Genomic DNA, 17,899 nt, shown 5'->3' with positions numbered 1-17,899 from the left:
AATAACTTTTTTTTACAAAATACCCTTTATTCAGAAAAAAAAAATATTTTAAAATTATGGTAACCCTATGAAGTATTAATATTTTATTATGTATTAGGTGTATCAATCTTTATCGATTTTTCTAATCCGAATTCTAAATAAAAATTAAATATTTGCCTACACATGAAATTTTATTAAATTCGTAACATGGCAACCCAGTTTAAGAGAATAAACAAAACAAAAAGAGAGAATTATGTTCTCTTTTATTAAAGTGAGATGAATTTTTCCTATTCGAAATAAAATCTTTATTCGAAAATCAAAAATGATCAGCTTTCAATTTCGATGAACAAAGTAGTTTGTTCATTCGCTTTAAAAACTTGGCTGCGTGCGGTTGTGTTGTTCCCGCTGTTGTTGTTTATTTTGTCATCGGCGAGATGAAAATGAAAAATCTCTAAATTTGTTTTGTTTTATTGTTTATTTGTTTTTTATTGTTTTTGTGGTTATGTCTCTTGTCGTCTATGCATGATCGTTTAAAAAAAGAAAAAGAAAATAAATACAAATAACTGTACTTCTCTCTTGAAGCCCACCCATTGGACTTTGGTGGCTTGTCCAAGTGTCCGCCACACATGTTAATCGAATTGAATCTTTTATATGCTTCCCATAACGAGTGCGCGTGATTTTCTTTGTTCCGCATTTATCTGGCTCTTTTTCTCTATGAGATTGGAAATAAGTGTGCTGTCGGTTTTGTGACAAAGAAAAGCGCATGAAAATTTTTCCAAACGAAAGTAAAATCAACTGTGAATTATAACTTGGTGATTTGCGTGCTGGATTGGCATCCTTTTTTTTTTATTTTTATTGAGCATGCGCAAACCCTGCAACAGCTAACCCCTTCCCACGGATGAATTTCGGTGATATTATTCCGGTTTTTCTGTGTACTACAGAATCTCTCGACTCGACTCAACTCGGGTCGTGTACGTCTTTTGTGGTGTCAAATTGATTTTGTGTGCAAATGCCACAGCGAGGTTTTAGTTGATTGTATGTGTAGAAGAGTGTTGAATAAAAAAAAAAACATCTGCATTCAGCTATTCAGTGCAACAACAACAACAAAACACCACCAGCATCCAGTGCAGCATCCGCAACACTTTTTGTTTTCTTTTTGAGTTGAAATACCTACAGGAAAAGAAAAAAAAATGTTTAATGGATATTGGTTTACTTTTTGCTTGTGTAAGTATATCTACCCTAAATTTGATTGCAGGTTATCGTCTTCCGCCGATTCTGTGGGCTTCTTTTGATTTGAAAAAGGATCAAGACAGGTATGATTTTTGAGGAAGAAGGGATCTTGATCTTCTAGCAGCTGCTTGTTTCGTGATATTCAGGTCGTTTGACCTGTTTTGTTCTTGTCTGTCAAAATTCGAATGCATTTTCTGAAAGGATGTTGTTTGTTTATTTAGAAATAATTCATTTTTTAGTAAACAAAGAAATTTTCATTTAAAAATAGAATTTTTCTGTTTATGATATGTATTTTGGGGGATTTTTTAAATATGCAAATTCTAGTTAAAACTGTTTGGATCTTCGATGAAATATATTTTGAGATTAGGTCGCTAGAGATTACAAAATTATCAAATAGGAAAAAAATGGTGTTTCCCTGATTTTTACGGTCAGCATTTGTTTAGATTAAATTTGAACTTAATAAAATTGATGTTTGATAAGAAAATTGAGGTTTCATGGAATAATAACAAAATAATTCATTGGAAAAAGTGATATATGAAAAAGTACCTACTAAGCAGGGTCAACAATCTGTTACGAATAAACTTTTATTGATCTCTAGAAATGATCTCTCTTAAAATGTTATTCAAACAATTTTGTAGATCATTATTTTGCTAGTTGCAATATAAGAAATTCTGGGTTTTTTGTTAGCTATAGTTTATCTCACTAATCTTATCTTCTTAAGAAAATTTATATTGAACTTCTGCTGTCTGGTCTTGATTAACTTAATATTTATTTACCAACTTGTGCCTCGTGTGTTTTTAGATTACCTATTCCAAACTTATTTTGGTTTTTTTTTAAATTTTTTTTTCATTTTCTAAATTTCTTTTTTTTTTTGCCAAAATCTTTGAAAAGAAATTAGCAGATTCCAATTGAAATTTATTTCTTTTTCTTTTTTTTTGTTTTTATTATTTTTTGTTTTGTTTTTGTGACTTCCAGCATTTTCAAAAGAACTATTAGTCCAAAGTTTTTTATCATCAATCAATTTTATTAATTTGCATAAATACATGTGTTTTCTTTTGTATACAATAAAAATCGATTTCACTGGTAGCTAAATTTATAATTAATCTAATCGGTTTCTTAAATAGACCACTGCTAAATTCTAACAAAATTATTTGCTTGTAGCTTGAATATTTATTTTAAATTATTACATTTATCTACATCTCTTAAAATTGATACTTTTGTTTAAAACCTTTTTTTGATTTTATCAGAGAATACTAGGGTTACCAAAAATTGAATAAAATGATTTTTGAAGACTTTTTAAAACTTTCGTGAAGACTTCAGTTGCAATAACTTTGAAAAACTTTTGAAAGAAATAATTAGCAATTTGGTTAGAGGCGGGTAATACGGACTATTGGCTAATAAGACCTAAGATACCTAAATGCTAGCTTATATTCGTTAAGAAATGTGGTAATCTTTTAATATAAACTAGCAAGCACATTGAATTCATAAGAAATCTCTTAACTTTTAGTCGATTTTTTTTTAAAGAAAATAATAATTAAAAAATACTTATTATTAAAATAAAAATAAGTTCATTTTAAATTTTACAGAATTTAAATAGATTCCATTTATTTTAATAAGAAAGCTTATTGTTTTAAGCAGATGATATTTAAAGTTTGCTTTTAAAGTGCCTTTTTTTTTTCTTGTAGACATGAATATGTCAAAACTTAAATTGAAAAATAATTTGTTTGGTCCTTTGTAATCTTTGTAATATCACAAAACTAAGTAAAATGAATATTTTAAAAGTATGGCCTCATGTGGACCCATTTTCCCTATAGTTTTATTTTAAGTACATACAAACATTTCACGCGACAAATCAGTATTTTTATAAAACGTATTTTAAAAACAATATGACTGCTATAGACGGAAGTTAAACAATATAAAAAACGCGTCACCGGTATTAAGATTTCTGGTTATATTCATTTGTTCAAACAAAAGATTTAAGTAGAAAAGCTAGACAAACATAACGGCGGTATGTTTGAGTACCAAGTTTAGGTTGTTGTTGACTATTTAAGACAGACAGAACTTTAAATAGAAATAACAAGTACCTCTACAAAAGTAATTTGGGTAATGATTTTTTGTAATCTATCTCTCTTGACCTTGACAATAATACTTGTGAGAGAAATTTTTCAATTGCTGAATCTACAATTCGTGAACAAATTTTAAAACTTGACGACAGTCTAAGTTCTGGCCCTGACAGTTTACCGTCATTCATGTTAAAAAAATGTGCAAATCATTTATCTTACCCACTATTTATTCTTTTTAACCACACAATTAAGTACTCTACATTTCCTGATCTATGGAAATATGCTTTCCTTAAACCTATTCATAAAAAAGGACCTAGTCACTTAGTTACTAACTACCGCCCCATAGCCAAACTCTCTGTTATACCTAAATTGTTCGAATTGTTAGTTTGTGATGGTCTTATCTTTTAATTGTTCTTCTATCATTAGTGAAAATCAACACGGATTTGTTAAAAAGAAATCTACTGTCACTAATTTGTTAGAATTCAAAACGTTTTGTTTTGACGCTTTTGAAAAAAAATCTGCAAGTTGATTGCATTTTTACCGATTTTAGCAAGGCATTTGACAAGCTTAATCATAGTATTCTTCTAAATAAACTGTCAAGAATTGGACTTAATGAATCGTTTATAAATTGGTTGTCTTCTTACCTCAGTGATAGACATTATAGTGTAATATTCAGACATAATCACTCAAATAATTTTGTCGTTAATTCCGGTGTACCTCAAGGCAGTCATTTGGGACCACTATTATTTGTTTTATTTATAAATGACCTTCCATCTTTTAAAAAAAAAACTCCGAAAAAAACTCTTCTTCATTAATGTACCTACGCTGACGATGTAAAAATATTTCGGAAAATAAATTCATTGACTGATTGTAATCTTCTCCAAAATGACCTACTATGTTTTTGGGAATGGTGCAATAACAATCGTTTATTTTTAAATGTTGATAAATGCAAGACAATGCGTATCACACGCAAGCATGATTTCATTGTTTTTGATTATATGTTATATGTTAAACTCCTCTAGTTTCAAACTTATCATTTACTAATCACAACGATTCAATAATCAAAAAAGCTAATAGATCACTCGGTTTTATTAAACGTTTTGGAAGTGAGTTCCGTGATCCCTTCGTAATTAAATGTCTATTTTTTTCGTTTGCCAGATCTGTATTAGAATATGGCTGTGTTATATGGGCCCCTTATTACAATGTTCACACAAATAGAATTGAAAGTGTCCAAAAGAAATTCATTAAGTTTTACCTTCGATTTCTTCCTCGGTCAAATTTAATTGAATGGCCTTCCTACCCTCAGAACTTAATTCTCTTGAATATCTCATCCCTTTCTGCTCATAGCTTTTAACAGCTATGCTTCATCGTTGGATTAATGAATGGATCTATTTGCTCATTCTCAGTTTTGGGTCGTTTGAGCTTTAACGCGGCCCGTGTCGGGTTAAGAACTAGATTGCCAATACGTCCCAGTTTTAGCAGATCGAACTATGGGTCTAACAGTCCGATTAATCAGTTGATTAATATTTTCAATAAACATTATAACTTAATTGACTCTGTTAACGGAAATTTGAAATCAAAACAGTTTAAAATTAGATTTTTTCGTTATTTATTTATATTTATGTATAATTACCTGTAACGTTAGGATTTTAACGTGCTCAATAAATCAGATTCAGAATCAGAAACTTTCTAAGTTTAAAAAATGATAATAAATATTAGTTTATTTTTCTGTATTTTTTAAATATTTATTAATATTTTAGGACCTCTCATTTCTCATGCTAGGTTATTTGAGTTTAAGTTAATATGATTGCTGTATCTAGCAATTTCTTACGTGATAAAAATATAACAAAAATGGATTTTATGAAAATCCAAACAAACAAACAAAATTAAATCAAACTAAGACCTCTTAAAATATTAAACGATACTTGAAATGACATCAACACAACCTACACCCTATTTTATTCATCAATCCAAAAGAGGTTATCGAATATTTAGATCGAACACGGCTTTGGCATATTAGCATCATAGACTGCTATAATACGTATACACTAAACCCACAAAGAGCCGAGGTTATTGAACATTTAGAGGACGTTTGTCAAGCCACCAAGAATGACTTTGCCCTCTGATCGAACTACACAACTCGCATCAAAAAGCTTACCATTCTTGAATCATTATAGCGAGCACCTGATCATAGTTTTTTTTTTTTTTTTTATTGATAAATAATTATAACAAGTTTTTTTTTTCTCTCTTTTTGTTTTAATTATAATTTTTGCGTTATTTTTTTTCTTTAGAATTCGAACACAATTCTATTTTTGTGACTCGGGTATCTCGAGAGTGCGATCGGAACTTGTTGACCTTGCAAACGGATCGTGTTTTATATGCAAAATTAAAACTCGTACCGCAAACAATTCAACTAGAAAATCTAGTGTGGTCGTGTATGACACAGAATGGAGGTGGATGGAAAGAGGGAACATTGCAAAAAAGTTACCTTTCTCTTTTACAATATACCTATAATCTGTCTACATAACTATAGGCTCTCTTTTTTGTAAGTATATTTGTAGATATACTCCGCCTGCCCTATGGCATTTGCATTTGGGTGCTTCCATTTAGTATTTACCTGTACAGCGGCTTTTGTTACTATAGACTTCAGACTTTAGAGTCTACATAAGCTCGTAAATCTTTTGTAAAGTTGTCCCATTGCAACATTAAAAGTTTTACTTCAGCAAGACCTGGTTTTTAGTTACTGAACCGGAGCGTGTATATCAAAATACTTTATGCTTCGTTAAGGCTTCTTTTTGTTATCTATTTATGGTCGATGAGATGTTTGGTAGGTATTTAATTATAGAAAAATGAAGAGCTTGATTTTAAAACCGAAATGTTAAGATAAATACAAATTTTAACAGACTAATTAACCATGAGGAATTTTAAGTTAAATAATAGATTCAAAGATTCTTACAATTTAAGGCAACTTAACAGAAAATTGTTCAAAAGTAGCTTATTAAAGCAGTTTGATATATCCCACGGCTTGTTTATTTTTAATAATTTCAAAAAACCAAAAATAAATATAAATAAATTAATAAAGTTAAATTGAGGTTATTTTGGCGAAAATGATAGAATTAATTCCGGTAGATCGTTATGGAGGCTCAAGGCGAATCATTTTGCGGATTAGCAAAGCATGAACATTCATTAAAATGTTTCAAGAATTCATTAAGAGTACTTAGTAACAACTTGAGGCAATTTCAAGGTAATATTAAAAGAGTGGGTGATTTAAGGTTATTACCACACAAAATCATAATAATTGTTCTTAATTTTTAAATTTTTGTTTTGGTTTTATTTTTAATTCTTTTTTTTTTTTCTATATTATAATTTCGCTAAGGTGCTGACTCCTGAATCTTATTAAACAAATATTAAATCTTTTATCTTAATATAATGAGAAAATGATTTATAATTTGTTTTAAGCTAAAACACTTGCGTTAAGTAAATATTTTGGTGAAAAGATTGAACGAGTTATATGTACTCGTAATAAACTACTGACATCATACAAGATTTTTAAGAACACTTGTTTGGTTTATTTAATATATATATATATATATATTTAAAAAAAAATTAACAATAATAATCAATACAATGGGGACTGATTTTATTCAGTTACAAGCAGCTTTTTTTAATATGAATAATAGGTTATTATTTAGTTAAGTATTAAAACATCGAAACAAAACTTAAAGAAGTTTATTTTAAAACTTAATTATTTGCTTTGAAAATCGTATTAAATTATAATTTTTTATATATATTATAATTATATATGTATATATTATATATTAGACTGATTCAAAAAAAAATTTTTTTTATTTTGTTCAATGCATTGTTGAAAATATTGTTGGAAATGACGACAAAAAAATACTGTAAAAGTTTCAGCCCTTAATGTTAACATTTAGTACTGCCGCATCGCAATTTTCTATTTCCCATACGATTTGTATGGGAAAGATTGTGTATTTGTGTTTAGAATTTTGTATCTTTTTAATGGTTCATCAAAAAGGCTAAATTTAATCATTTTCTTGTATAAAATTGAACGCTCTACAAGATTGCATTTATGAAATTTAAAAGAAACGGACGCGAAAAATTAATTAAAATAATTTTTAGTTGAAAAAATGAATAATTCGAATTTATTGAAGAAATCTAATATGATAGTTTTAGGGGTTTGAGAGTTATATAAAAGAATCTGTGAAACCAAAACACAACATAGAATACAAATATTCGAAAATTTTGCCAATTTTTTTGAAAAAACATAACAATTTCGTCAAAAAATCGGAAAAAAATGAGAAAAAATTACTTTTTATATTTTAAAGTTGAATAACTTCGAAACGCGGGGGTAAATCAAAAAAATTAATAGGAGCTTTTTTGTAGAGCGGACAATTTTATAAAAGAAAATGATTTTGTCAAGCCTTTTGGATGAACCATTAAAAAGATACAAAATTCTAAACACAAATACACAATCTTTCCCATACAAATCGTATGGGAAAGAGGAAATTGCGATGCGGCGGTACTAAATGTTAACATTAAGGGCTGAAACTTTTACAGTATTTTTTTTTTGTCGTCATTTCCAACAATATTTTCAACAATGCTTTGAACAAAAGAAAAAAAATTTTTTTTTGAATCAGTCTATTATATATATATTATTGTAATTAATAAATTATTAAATGGGTTTTATGGTCATCTTTGAAAAAAATAGGCAACGATGTAAACAGAGGTCGGCTTATTGAATTAAGAACATTTAATTTATTATTCAGATAACATTTTTTTTTAAGAGAAAACTAACAATAATAAGCTTAAGAAATTATATTTTGTTTTTCTAAGACCCAATTTATTCACTCTCCATTATATTTAAAGGCTCCAATCAAAATTAGAATACTGTCAAATCGCATACAAATTTTAAAACTTCCCTTTTTTAATGGCGTGTTAAAATTTAATATACAGTTCAAATAAATTGGGCCTTAGTCAAGCTGTAAAAATGTTTAATGAATTGATGATTTTTAGTTCGAGAATAACGAAATATTAAATTGCCTTAAGCTAGCACTACCACATGATTTTGTGTTCTATCCTTATATATCTATGAATTAGAACTCCAATTATATTTGTTAACAAAAATTGAAACTTTAAAGTTAAAGGATTTAAAAAGAAAATTATGTTTTCAAAACAAGTCTGGTTTAACGCAATAATTTTTAAAATAGTTGGTTTTTTCACACAGTGTCTTTAACTTTGCAAAGAATTTTGGGGTTGAAAATTTGTAGAAAAAAAAACTTTTATTACAGTTAACATGAGTCAAATCTATTTAATTTGTATTATTTAGTTTTATTAGAATACCTGGAAGAAAAAGTATGTATTTTTTTGGTCTCGAATTCATGTTTTTCAAATGTATTGTCACGCAAATTTTTATTTTGCAAAAATGTTTCTACATTTGGTCACTTAAACTTTTATAGGTATTTAAAAGTAGGCAGGTTTGCAAATAACCTGCAAAAAAGCTACAGATTCAAACAAAAATTTTTTGTGACACGATTAATTACATAGTTGCAAAATTGATACGCCAAAAAAATGATTTTTTTTTTCGCACAATACTCTTTAGCATATGTCACCCATATTTCCAATTGATTTAATTCCAATACAGATTTATTACTACTTGAATATTTTATTTCACCAAGTAGTGGTTTCTATATACAGAATACAGTAATGGGATAGAAATAAAATCATAACCCTAAAATTTTTACAAAATTTGTTATATTTTACGAAAGAGGAAATGTTATTCAAATTTTTATGAGTTCTAATTTTTATTATCTTTATTTGTATTTGTTTACATAATATAACAAACAAAACAAAAACTATTCTTTTCAGTCACGGTCAGATTGAAGATAAAACTTTTTGTCGAATAAAAAAATGATAACAACCAAAATATTCGTCGGCAAGATAAAAACGTCATTCTTATCTACTTTTTTTTTTGTTGATAAACATTAGACTTATCGTTGTTACGTTTTCACTTCTTGATCAGTCTCGTATCGAACTCACCAAACCTCGACTAATCTTTATCACTCGCAATATTGTGCAATTTGTAATGAGAGCACGTACCAATGCCCGCGTGCACCTGGATTGCGTGTGAAGGTTATTTTAGCATCTAACATACTTCAAGATTAAAAAAAAAACACAAGCATGCGTACTCAATAGATTTATATAGGTTCCATGTGCCTCTCTAGAGATTGGTAGTTGAAAAAAAACTTCAGTGTCAACGTTGACCTCCCATAATCCCTAAGTCATCGCATCTGGCAGAATAAAAATCCAAGAAAAAAAAACTTATGCTTTTCTGATGAAATAAATTTCAGTTTATCTTGTTTGGGGGCAAGACACCATTGTTGCATCGAGCCATCGTCGTCGAGGGAACACGATCCGCTGCTTCATGGTCCAATGAGAACCGTAAAGTTAAATTTTATTTTACACATTTTTTGTTGTTGTTGTTCCCAAAGAAACTGGTGTCAGTTGGTGGTAACTTGATTCAAACCAAAGTAATACTCCGAGTCCAAAGTTTGATGGTTAAAAAACCTGCTTCTCTATTGTGTGTTGTTCAGTTAGTTTTCTGTTTTTAAGTTTGTTGTTGTTGTTTGATATTTCGGTCAAAAGAAGCCTACAGAACGGAGACGGTTGTATACTGCACCACCAGACCAGGTGAAGGTAATCGTTTATAATTTTTAATAAGAATTTTTTTCGATTGCAGCTCTAATGTGAAACTTTTGGGTGTGGCACCGCATAAAAACACCCACCACCTACATTTGAAATTGTGAAGCTAAAGATTTAATCATCTCAGCAACATGAGGATTAAAAGATATCCGGGAAAGGCAGTCGACGCCAGTCTTTCTCTCGAACAAACCAATGCAATGGGAATTCTTTACGAAGCCAACTGGTTGCAAGCCCATGAGAACATTAACTCATCAATTAACCCAGAACCACTTCAGTCAGTTGGTAGCAATGGCTATCTGAATGACGGAGTGTCGGTTTTGAGCAAATACCAAATGACACTTGAACAAATTCGAGCTCTCGAACAGCAAAAGCAAAATGATGGAATTGTCAAGGCCATAAAGGATCTAAATGGCTACAAGCCTTCAACGTTGAGGCGAAAACCCCGCAGACAATATCCCGGTTGGGATGAATTAATAGAAGCCAATGAAAATTTGGCCGGAAAGAAGCCGCCAATAGTAGAACAAAAAGAAACCAGAGAATTCAATGGTAATCATTATGTGGTCGATCCGACAGAGAAACGTCATCAACGCCCTAGGCAGCTTGTACCATCAACAGAAAACTGTGATCTGCCACCGGTAAAAGGTCTGCGAAGATCCCACACGGTGGTCTATTCCCCAAAGACATCTTCCGCCTGCAGCACCTTAGACATTAAAGACTTGAGGAAGATATGGAAAGTCGAGAATCGACAACCTTCAAACCGAACTGTCAACTACCATCCTGGGGAGAAGGAGTCTTCCCATCACGAAAAAGTGATTGCAACTCAACCAGTCCGCCAAAAGGTCATGCCACCACCTCCACCCATCCGAAACTGTGATACTAGAATAAGTTCTAATGAAACATATGAATCCATTCACTTAGACAGCCCTCCAAAGCCAGCTGTGAGGAGTCAACCTTTGGCTAAACCACGATCTATTCTCCGAGCCAAAAGTGTTCGAGTGCCTAGTGTATCCCTCAAACATCAAACCTCTTCAGACGCCCATGAACATTTTTCGAACAAAACTCCCCCAAAACCTCCACCACGGACTACAGTCCCCATTCCAAATAGGATCAACTCGAATCAGTTAAATAAATTGCATTCCCAGTCACAACTTCAACTTGAACCTCCAAGTGAAATCATCATGACCAACAGCAATGGTCGACTTTCAGCTTCGACTACAAACCTCAACGATCCATCACTACAATTGCAGGCGGAAACTTCATTTGGCGGACTATCGCTTCACGAAAATCGTGGCCGTCGACAACCCGGAAGTTCGTCTTCATCCAACAGCACCCATAATTCCGACGATCAATTTAGCATTCCTCGGCCACGGTTGATAGTGCCTGTACACACATATGCTCGCAAGCGTAGGACCGGAAATCTCCTGAAAGACCAGGACATCGAGACCATTCCATCAGCAGCTAGCGATGATTATCGTGAAGATGGTAAGAAATGTAGTAGACTCCAGTGGCGTAGATAGGGGGGGGATCAGGGGGATAAATCCCCCCCCATTGGGATCGATAATTGTGCAGTATAAACAGTCATGAATAAATAAGTTGAAGAAGTGCACTTTGAAAAAAAAAACGCTATGGATTTCGAGTTCTTGATTAGCTTAAAGGTTATTAATATGGTTTACCAACTTTCGTTGCCATTAGGTCGGTGTTTCAAAGAGTGAATTTAGACTTGGTTCAAGCAATGGAGCTGGCTAAAGATTTAAGGGATCAACTAAAAATTAAACGGGCAGAAGACGACTCATTTTCGAAAGATTTTTGTATATGGGAAAAATTAACTGAAATCCTTGACATAGGCGTTAAACATAAGAGAATAGTGAAGCGACAAAAGAATCGTTCGAACCCTTCGGTTCAAAGAACAGTAAAGAATATTTTCGTGTTACTGTTTTCAATCTTTTTCTCGATTTCTATGTAATGGGCCTTGGAGAAAAATGTACAAACCATGAAAACACACTAGAAGGGTTTCCGGTTCTTTCTAAGGATTCTTCGTCTGAAATAGACAAAGCAGCTAAAAAATTTAATGAAACTGTTGAGTTTTACCAAAAACTAGACCACATAAAATAGAACAAAAACAATAAGACTTCCTTATAGTTTTCATCCAAGAAGGAAATATTATTTAAACAATCGGGATTTCCTAATTGTTTTACCGACTTCCAAAATGGAGGAGTTATTCAATTCGTCTGTACTTTTTTTGTTGTGTTTGTCACCTCATAACTTTGGACCGAGTGAACCAATTTTGATAATTCTTTTTGTAGGTATTGAAAAGCTGGTGCCTGTTCAGTACTATTAGAAAAACCATAAAACCCAGTTTAGATCCATGGAAGTCGGTTTTGTTTTTTTAATAAAAAAATACCATCATGTACGGGATCACCTATTCCAACTTACTATAGAAATATTGGTCACAATTTTTGTTCTAGTGCCAAGTTGGAAAAAATATGAAATTTTTACAAAAAATTTTGAAAGATTTTGTACATGAAAATAATAATTTATCTCTATGGAAAAACCTTATTAATTGTTGATATTAATAAGGTTTCTTCATAAAACAGTTCAATAAGGAAATCTGTTGGTATTTAGGTGGTCCTGGTCATATTTTTCTCTGTGTGAAGAATTAAAAACTCAGAAAAGATATTTGATCAGAAGGAAAAATACTTCCTCTATGAACTCATTGAAAGCCCTCGAAAGCTGCTACACTGCTGGTTTCTACGTCAACTACCGAAAGAACTTTCTCCAATTTAAAGAGAATAAAAACAATACAAAGAAGCATTATTAATACTTAAAAAAAAATTTGCGAACTAGATCTATCCCCCCCCTTAGCAAAAAGCTATCTACGCCACTGGTAGACTCTTAAAAGTGTTGCTCGATCAATAAAATCGTGTGACATCATCCACATCCACAGAAGGTCGCTATTATACCTCCGGTTTGGTTATTAGTTGTATTGCAACTCTTTAAGTGTTCAATGATCTTCCGATCGCATTTCAAGTTATAAATTTTTTTATTTTGCTGAAACCGGTAGAGTTGGTTTGTTTTTTTTTCAGCTTGTTTTGAATTTTATTTGTCTCATAATTCATGGAGCTTGTAATTTTCTGAAATTAGTCGGTAATAGAGCTGAATATTTTACGCCCTCACTCAAGTTGCTTCATCTTAGAGAGATAATAATGAGTCTATAGTTCCGAAAATAGATCTTACAATTTCATTGCCTGGAAGATGGAGAATTATGTCTTTCAATTTATTGTTGTTGCGAATGTGGGACAAGACAAGCCACCAAGGAAGCACTAATTTGCACATAAAGTTGTACTAGAATGGATATGGCATCAAAGAAACCATCAAGCGCCATGGAGCCAGTGATCTGTCTTTTCGAAAAAAAAAGACTACACAACCTCTCTCTCTAATTAACTTTTACTTTTGTGCTTTTTCATGTGTGCTTGTGCAGTTTGTGACTCCGTAGTGATTTGAATTCAGGAAATTTATTCATTTCTTCGAAGTTTTTTTGTATTAGAATGTCTTATTGATACGATTTTTTTTTTATAAAAAAGGGGATCCATTTGCATATGGATCTGGTTTGCAAATATTTATTAGATGATCAGAGATCCCACTTTGATTATTTTTAGTTTATTTTTTTGCATCTTTCTCCAGACGGAAATGTTTGATAGAAATTATTCATATTTAGCAGTTTGTGATTTTAGTGTGAAATGATCTGGAATGTGATATATTCTCATATTAAAAATGTACTAGATCATATTCTCATGTAAGAATCCTGGATTATAAAGCTTCATTCGAACACCTTAGTCATCACAATCCGTCAGCAGGCCTAGTTTTTAGCTGATAGAAAAAAACGTACTAGATCATTTTTCATTAACAATTTGTAGCATTTGGTGTCCCATGCAAGTTTGAGCATATTTCTTATCTTGCTTCTGACACATTAATCTCCATGATCTATCAACAGCCTTTTCTGTTAAATACGAACAAAAATCCTATACAATTTAAAAATTATTCAGTAAATAAAAAAGTACCTTCCAGATAATTTCCTTGTGCTGTGGCCTTAGTTTAAAAATGTTGACGACCTTCAAAGCTATCATCCGACACCTCTTGATATTACAATCCGTCAACAGGCTTAGCTCTCAAAAACGGAAAAATGTGTAAAAGTTAAAAAAGGTACTAGATCATTTTCCAATGTGACTCTTTTAAAAATGTTGGATCTCAACCTTCATCATTATTCTTATTTAGATTTAGCTGCCAAAACCATAAACTTTTTTTGTAAACTAAATAACGTACTAGATCATTTCCCATGTGACTGTCTAAGTATTGAAACGTGGGACTATTTTTAAACTATCTTTGTAGTCATTAAACTGCCAAGATTATCTGTCAATAAGTTTAGCCCATGGAGTCAAAAACAATTTTCGACAGATACAAAAAAGTACTAGATCATTGCTAAGGTTGGTTTCAAAATATTGGCGTTTTTAAGCTTTCATTCGATAACTTAATCCTCCAGAGCCGGACATTTGTTTACCCTAAAAACGCACAAAACCATTCCCCATGTGGCTGCCCAAGTGTCGAAATGTTGGAAAATTATAAGTTATAGGTAATTCGAGACCTCAGAAGCCATGATCTATTTACAGTTTAGCTTCCATTGTTAAAATAAAATTTCGATACTAAAAAACGTAATAGATCAACAACTCAAATGGTATTATACTCTAACAGGGTTAGCATACACAGTTGAAAATTATCCTTCAAATTAAAAAAAATGTACTAGATTAATTCCCAATCAGCGGCCCTGTTTTTTAATGGATGGTCTATTTTTAACCTATGTTCCAATATCTCATCCGTCATAATGTTCCGTCATCCAGTTAAGCTTTCAAAGCGAAAAAAAAAACAAACCTTCACACAAGTAAAATGTACTAGATCATTTGCCAATTTCGTTTGCCATGATCCCAAACCTCAACCGTATTGTTCTGTTAACGGATTTATCTTCAAGAGACAATAAAAAATCTATATTAAAGGCCCTTAAATACGTTAGAATAATTAAAGCCATGAGCCTCTTTTACAGTTATTATATATCTTTCTTTGTTGTTCCTACGCAGTATAAGTATTTTTCTTTTTTAGGAGATTTCTTTTACAAACTCTCATTGCTAAAATTCCACTTTGTGTGTCTTTGTGTTCAACTTTTATCAATTTTTTTTTAAATAAAATTATACGTATGTATATAAAACTTTACCATGGTAACTCTGTTTCCTCTCTTCGCGTACAGCGTCGATATTATTTGCAGAATTAATTGCACCCACGGTATAATCTTCGTGACATTTAAATGTCAAGCATGTCTTAATTTAGTATTCTATACGAATTAGTAATGATGAAACGCAAACAAATGTTACTAGCAACTATGATATGAGCAACTATGATACGAGTATAACGATGTTACGAATTCAAATGCCCCGAATTCAAATGCGACGAATTGTATGGAGGCTTTTTTTTCGTGTTGTATTCGATCTGGCAACAATAAGAGGAACGTTGTGAAATAATGATAATAATGGAACATAAGAGATGTTAGCTGATTGGTCAAACATTAGTATATAGGTAAGCCAAACAGAAGGTGGGGTTGGTTGAAATTTTTTTGTAAGGTCTCAAAGAATTATGAAGTCGTTGTCGGTGCAAAGGAAAAATGAAAAAATGATAGAGAAGCAAAAGAAATAAAATTGGAGGGGTGATTGCCATTGCATGTACATATGCTTGAAAGTAAGAAAGCTGGAACATTATAAACGTAAAGGCAAAAACAATGTAAGTAGGTTTGAGCATCTTGCAGACCTTTTAGAACAAGTTTTGGTCTTGTAAGGAGTTTTGTTTTTTAGATTTTAATGAAGGGAGGTCTTTACTAGAGCCTGTCGTAGAAGTGTCCGTGCATCTGTTCAGTTAAGGGTCCATTTGTTAGCTACTGTTTTGAAGTTTGATGATTTTTATGTGACTACATTTTTTATGTTTTAGGTTTAGGTTTTAGGTTTAGACTCAAATAATTTTGTTAATATATAAATACCTACATATCGTCGTCGGTGGAAAGCAAAATTGTTCTTAATCCACTTTTTACCATTAATGAGATAATGATGCAGTTTTACTAATTTGAGGGTGCTCTTTCCGAATTTGAAAAGCGTTTTTGTCTAAAAAAATTTCTGAAAGTTAGACCCGAGTATTCTTAATTGTTCTAGGTTCCATCATATTTTGTTCTAAGTCCACTTTTTATTTAAGGAAAGTGCGTAGATAGGTACTTGTATAGGAATTTTTCTTTGTTCAATTTTGGTTTTTAGTAAGAAAAATAGAAGTAGGTTTGTAGGGTTTCTTCAAAAGGAAAAAACAAACTTTATAAAAAATATAACTTGAAATACCGACGAGCAAAAAAATATCACTTTCAATCAAATTGAAACTTAAAAATCGCTTTTTAGTGGGGTGGCTTAGCATTAAAAAAGACCTCCATTATGGACTACTTTGTGATAAAAGCGTGAAACTTATATCTTTGGTAGTACTTAATAGAAGAGTTATTTTGAGATATTGGACCAATTTGTATTCCATCCGGTATGGTAGATCCAAAAGTTTTTGTCTGTTGCACCCGCATTGTTGCATTTTATAGTAAAGCTAATGAAACAATTTTATTAATAAAATACATGATTTCGAGGTAATTTCAAATGCCCGATCGAATAAAATCAATACCAAAATGTCTGAACCATCATGGAAAAAGTTATTGCACTCTTTATAAATAGTCATTTACTTAAAGAACAAGAAGTGAAGTGACATGATGGTCGAGACATTTTGGTATTGATTTTTTTCGATCGGGCGTTACAAAACACCTCGAAATCATGTATCATTTTACTAAAAATGTTTCATTGTCTATACTATGATATGCCACAAATCGAGTGCAACACAGAAAAAGTATTGTATCTACCCTTCCGGATGGAATACAAGGTGGCCCAATATCTCAAAATAACAAAATAACGATTGAACTATTTTTTAACGCTAAGCCTGCTCACTATAAGTTTTATGTTTGACTTCGTTCTACATAAAATGCTTCAAAAGCCAAGTTTAGCTATATGAGCAAATACGTGCGACACTTTCGTGCATTGTACTTATAATTATAATTACATATGCAGAACCTTCTCGTCAGGAGGCTATTGAGCCACTAAAAAAAAAAACAAATATAAGAAACAAAATCTTCACATTTCAGTTGTTTTGGTTTGGTGGGGGGTTACTTATAAATTTTTATTTAGTCAAAGTAACCACCAATCAAAATTTTTTAAAATGACCAGCCAATAGAAATTGCTTTTCAAATATATACTTAACCTACCTATTTAAAAATTTTCGCAACTACAAAAAAAAAATTCAAATTTCCTATTGGCTATTGCTTTGATAAATAAATTACAAAAATGAAACTGCCCCCACCAAATTGAAACGACTGAAAGTGAAATGCAAATTTGTGTTTTTTTTTTAGTGGGTCTCTGACCTCCTAAGCAGAGGGTGGTGTAGTTTGTATTACTCTTCTTCTATATTTTTAGCAGATATATATAATATAGATGAAAGATATCTTCATTTATGTGGTCGTATTAGTCTAGGTGGTAAGGTGATTGCCTCCCACTCTCACTGTTTTGGGTTCGCATCCCAAAAGTTACATATGTTTTTTTTTTAATTTTTACTTTTTTTTTTTATTTTAAATTTGAAAAAATATTGCAATATAGCATATGCCATATGAATTTAAAATGATTTTTTTTTTAAGAAAACCTTGAAAAATTTAAACGCGCAGTCTAATTTTCAAATGCTCGGAATGATCTTCAAAAATTTTTCAGCTTCCAACGTCTAGGTATTCAAAAGAATTTTTGGGTACA

General features: G+C 31.3%; 1 protein-coding gene across 4 annotated transcripts in view; it reads left to right on the top strand.

The window, feature by feature from the left end:
• Positions 1-17,899, top strand: part of LOC129906414 (cGMP-dependent protein kinase, isozyme 2 forms cD4/T1/T3A/T3B) — a 122,611-nt gene that overhangs the window by 80,974 nt on the left and 23,738 nt on the right. The window contains exons 1-2 of one of the 4 annotated variants that reach the window (XM_055982182.1): positions 360-1,203; positions 10,030-11,474. The exons of the other annotated variants lie outside the window; for them this stretch is intronic. Coding sequence (XP_055838157.1) covers positions 10,124-11,474 — 1,351 coding nt within the window. The 5' untranslated portion in view covers positions 360-1,203; positions 10,030-10,123. Of the gene's footprint in view, positions 1-359; positions 1,204-10,029; positions 11,475-17,899 lie in introns of those variants that run through there. 4 annotated transcript variants of the gene reach the window in all.

The sequence above is a fragment of the Episyrphus balteatus genome, chromosome 1 (assembly GCF_945859705.1).
Source record: "Episyrphus balteatus chromosome 1, idEpiBalt1.1, whole genome shotgun sequence".
NCBI classification, from domain to species: Eukaryota; Metazoa; Arthropoda; class Insecta; order Diptera; family Syrphidae; genus Episyrphus; species Episyrphus balteatus.
This window is presented reverse-complemented; position numbering and strand designations above follow the sequence as displayed.